The sequence below is a fragment of the Genypterus blacodes genome, unplaced genomic scaffold (assembly GCF_046128005.1).
Source record: "Genypterus blacodes isolate CSIRO-AG114 ecotype Tasmania unplaced genomic scaffold, CSIRO-AGI_Gbla_v1 ptg000022l_1, whole genome shotgun sequence".
NCBI lineage: Eukaryota > Metazoa > Chordata > Actinopteri > Ophidiiformes > Ophidiidae > Genypterus > Genypterus blacodes.
The window spans coordinates 4,804,379-4,809,027 of NW_027466835.1; the positions used below are offsets into that span (position 1 = coordinate 4,804,379).

The 4,649-nt window shown below is 42.9% G+C and overlaps 1 protein-coding gene across 2 annotated transcripts; it reads left to right on the forward strand.

Moving 5' to 3' along the window:
• Positions 1-538: 538 nt before the first annotated feature.
• LOC142992339 (uncharacterized) lies at positions 539-4,140 on the forward strand. 2 transcript variants are annotated; one of them, XM_076142719.1, is made up of 4 exons: positions 539-781; positions 1,371-2,478; positions 2,639-2,739; positions 2,820-4,140. In XM_076142719.1, exons 1-4 carry the CDS (start codon positions 577-579, stop codon positions 2,840-2,842), a joined length of 1,437 nt encoding a protein of 478 aa, XP_075998834.1. In that variant the 5' UTR covers positions 539-576; the 3' UTR covers positions 2,843-4,140. The 2 variants fall into 2 exon arrangements, with proteins under 2 accessions (XP_075998834.1, XP_075998832.1); XM_076142717.1 differs by having other exon boundaries at positions 2,639-4,139.
• Positions 4,141-4,649: the final 509 nt, after the last annotated feature.

Here is a 4,649-nt window from a genome sequence, read left to right on the forward strand (position 1 = left end):
AATCAAAATATTATTGGTGAATGAAATATATATAATATATTTCAGAAATTAAATATTTCAGAAATTAAATATTTTTGACACACTGCACCATAGTAGACAAATTCAGGAGCTTTCAGAGAGGAATCAGAATAAATGTTTTTGTAAATGTTATTTTTAAAGATATTGAGTCCTTGGGTGCTGTTTGTAAACTCTCAAAAGACACAATTTTGAGTGCAATTACTCTTTATTTTCCCTTTACTACACATATGATCATGTTTGGGTGGATAGAATACATTAAAACTAGGTTTCAGCGTTGTAGTGTTAAATATTACATATCCGCATAAATAAATGCAGATTTTTGATTGTTACTTAAAATCCTCTTATTTTTTTTCTTTTTAACATTTCTTTATTAGATTACTTCTACACTACTGCTACTACTACTACTAATAACAATAATTAATGGTCGAGGTCGCGTTTGGTGCTTTGCTGCCCTCCTGTGGCAGAAATCTATCATTACTGCCGGTGGTAAACAGAAGGACCATTTCCGCTTCGGTTTGTTTTTGACTGCTTCTCTTTCCGGTGTGGGCTCGGCTGTTTATGGCTCTAGAAATGAGCAAATTACAGCTGCTGAACGCCTACCTGACCGAGCGTCTGGCCGTGGTGGTAAAGGAGATCCTGGACGTGGTGGGAGACACGGTGACCGAGTACCGGGAGGAGACGGCCCGAGCCAAGCGGGAGAACGAGGACCTGCGGAGACAGCTGCGGGACATCGTGCTGCTGGAGGCCGAGACAGACTGGCTGAGTAAGCGCTCAGCTAGCTAGCTAGCTCCAGTGTCACGAACGAACCAGTAATTACTTTAAAAGGCCAGAACGACACTAACATGTTAAACGTTGTCAAATGTTGAAACAGGCAGTCAGGATTAAAAATCACCATATCACACGGTCACCGGTTAATCCACTACACCGGACCAGCTTTGGGGTAGAACGATGTGAATAACAGATTTTTAAAGCTTTTGGATGCTCATGCAATGTACAATTTTACCGTCATGTTATTACGTTAGGTAAACGTTTCGGAGTTACACTATAAACAATTAATATAGTATACATTTACAGTTAGCATCGTAGCATTTCGAAAACTAAGACCACTGAGGTTTGTTTTGAATTGGTAGATTCAGATTCGGTCTTTAAGCTAAACTTAATTGAAAAAGACCTTACATTTAAGTATTAGTAGTGATATAATGGAGAGTGTGGTGATTAGTTCTTAATGTGAAGGAAGGGGATAATTATCTTGTGGCTTAATCCTATAATGTGAAGGAAGTTGAGCCTCAGGGCATCTAAAACATTAATCAAGTCACCATCAAATGGAACTGAATGTGACATTTCTTTATTAGGGTCGACCAGGTCCAATCTTGCCTTTGCCGCCCCTGAGCAGCAGTCCACTGATGAGGAGCTGAGGACCCTTTCAGATGAACCAGATCCAACCTCAAATCCGCCCCAGCATCAGCTGGTCGGTGCGCTCAAGCAGACGCATAAGCAGATTGCGGCTGTTGAGTCACTGTCAGGCCAGAGTATGGCCCCCGCTGCACAGCTTCCTCAGGAGGCCCTGGTAGGACATAAACCCACCCAGAAGAAGTCTGCTGACCCCTGGGAGCCTGCGTTGAAGCCTGACCCTCTTGCTCAGCAGGAGGTATTTGAGAACGCCCTGCCTCTTGCGTCGCGCTCCTCGCTGAATGCTCCTTCTGCCTGTGTCCCTAAGATCCACATAGACATTCCAGCACACAGAGATGAACCCAAGCTCCCAGTTCCAACACTAATCAAAACTGAACCTGAGGAGTACACAGTGACCATCCCTGAAGGTCACACAGACTCTCTCTTACCAGACTCTCTGGCTACGCATGATCACACGCGCATGACCCTGGATGAGTCAAATTTCAGAAATGTAATGGATACAGATAGAACAGCAGTAATGGGTCTAGACCGACATGACGCTCAAGGAACTAGGAGGAGCTCTCAGGATAAGTTGACAGCCACCACTAATGAAGGCGTAGTCACCACAGCCGGTCACGAGCAGGACGCTGTTCACCGTTGTCCACGCTGCGGGGAGTCCTTCGCCCAGGTCGGCAGCCTCCGCCTCCACTTGGAACAGAAACGAAAGACCTACGCCTGCGAATGGTGCTGCAAATCCTTCGCCCAGTCGGCGGATTTGCGGCGTCACCTACGCACGCACACGGGCGAAAGGCCTCACCGCTGCACCTTTTGCTCCAAGAGCTTCAGCCAGAGGGGCAACCTGAGGAGGCACCTACGCATCCACACGGGGGAGAGGCCGTACAGCTGCCCCTTCTGTGGCCGGACGTTCAGCGACGGCGACACCATGAAAAAGCACAAGCGCACTCACTTGGGCGAGCGGCCGTTCCGATGCTTACAGTGCTCAAAGACTTTCATCACTGCCAGTGTGCTGCAGCTGCACCTAAAGAGGGACTTGTGCTTCTCAGCCAAAGTGTGAGTGGTCGGTTCAGTGGAGCGTCGGGTTGACTGATATAGTTACAGTGTTGTGGCAGCTACATAATTGTATTGAGATGTTTTCATGTCTTCGTTTATTTATTTGTACGTATTTACTGTGTTTTTGTAACTTGACTTGAGACGCCTGCCTCCTTTGAAGGATACAAGCTATGACCTGGTCGAGTTCTTTGCCCCCCAGAAGGCCTTCAAAGGAGGTGACGCAGACTACTTCAGTGTCAACCAGGAGAAAGACTTCAAAAGGTGAATTTCAGCCTGTTAGGCTTTTTAATACATTTATATATTTTGTACTTATGAATTACCTGTTTCCATCACCTTTGTAGGAAAAGTCCTTGTTGTCCCGTGAGGCGTCATTATGTCCACTGGGTGGGTCGTGTGGTATTTGTTGACGTAAAGCAGATTGGAGGCGAGGTTGTGGACCGTTTTGTGATCTGCCACTCAGGTTGAATTTAAATTGAAACGTAAACGCTCCTCTGTTGTGTTTCTGATTAGTTCCTGCAGCTCTGCACCATTTGTGTTGGTTGGTTTCCATACGTCTGTTTTGATTGTAGTGGATGAGTGCTGAGACGTGTCGTAGGATGCATGAGTTAAGTAACTATTTGCTATCGGGACATATAAGAAGTCAGAAGCTAGAATGGTGCAGCAATAGACTGATTCACACTTTACTAATTACAAAATAACCTTGGTTCTCTTTTTAACCAGTGTTAGGCGGATAGAATCTGTTTTGCATTTTATCTTGAAACCTGTCCTTGGAAATTAAATTTGTCTAAATAATTAGTTTTAGCTGAATGTAAGAGGTGACAAAGGTAAATTATGACCAACATCTGCTTTATGCTGCAGTAATGACCTGAATCTAACTGATAGAAACTGGAGTCACAGTTTGTGTGTGTCCCTGCACAGCCGTGTGTGATTATCAGTATTTTGTATTCATCTGCAAGACGTCTCCCGTTTGTTTTGTTTTTTTTAAAGCAAAATAAAAGTTCAGTGAAAGAATTTAAGAACTTCATTTAATTTTCAGATCAGTTTCAGGCTCTTTGTAAATCGATGTAAGGCATTGAAACGGCGCTTTTATGATTTTGTAATGAAGATATACATTTTGTGGAACAACTCATCCTGTATGTGTAATCGACACGTGGAGCGCCGTATGTTTCTGTCAGATCATTTCATAAATGGAAAGACCTCAGCAGTGCCACGGCCACTAAACTGTCAGCTCTTATGTTTAAACAAACTAAATGAAGTTATGGGTGACAGATGGAACATTATAGGGTTTAACAGCGGTGGGGGCTCTCTCCCTGATTTTTTGCATTTGTTCAACCAGGGCACTGCACGATAGATCGCATTCTTATTTAGTCCATGGGCGAAGATGAACAGTGGCTCATATCACCGACATTAAAAACAAAATTGCTCTATTATTTCAACAAGTTATTTGTTTGAGAGGTGGTACATTGTCGTTTGTAAAAAAGAAAGTCAAAAACAGATGTTAAAGATTAGCTACATGTACGTCATAGCTGCTCCCGCGTCTATACTGCTCTATACATTTTGGAGAACAAAGGAAATTATGAGAAAGAAGTTATAATATTTGGAGAGAAAGTCGAAAATGTTACTGGAATAAAATCATAAATCCTGTTGGTTACATTCTTATAATCTTTACATTTTGTTGTTTGTTTCCTGGCCATCTTCAAAAGGCTCTCACACACACACACACACACACACACACACACACACACACACACACACACACACACACACACACACACACACACACACACACACACACACACACACGACACCAGAAGACACCAAAGATGTGCGTTTATATAGAAGATATTATAATAACTACAGTGTGTCTGTCATGATAGAACATAGACATTAAGGGCATGCTGAGTTGTTGCAGATCAAACACTGAAGAAAATATGTGCAACCATGCATGACGTCATGAACTAGATTGGAGGGGTTGAATTGGATGCTTGTTAGGTTGTTTTGTAATCAAATATAAGGAAACTGGGATGAGAAGTTTATTGGCAACTGGTTAACTTGGTTAACATTTCAAAGAAGTTAAGTGGATGGACATATCCAAGCTGTATGCTGATCTAAACAACCAAAAAATATGAACACAAAGTAGCATCATTCATGGAGTATGAAAAACTCAATAT

What these genes read in the sequence shown, in the direction of transcription:
- LOC142992339 (XM_076142717.1), top strand. Translation starts at nt 577, where the DNA reads ATGGCTCTAGAAATGAGCAAATTACAGCTGCTGAACGCCTACCTGACC. An exon ending in GGCCGAGACAGACTGGCTGA is followed by an intron (nt 782 to 1,370) that starts GTAAGCGCTCAG and finishes TTTCTTTATTAG; the next exon opens with GGTCGACCAGGTCCAATCTT. An exon ending in TTGTGCTTCTCAGCCAAAGT is followed by an intron (nt 2,479 to 2,638) that starts GTGAGTGGTCGG and finishes CCTCCTTTGAAG; the next exon opens with GATACAAGCTATGACCTGGT.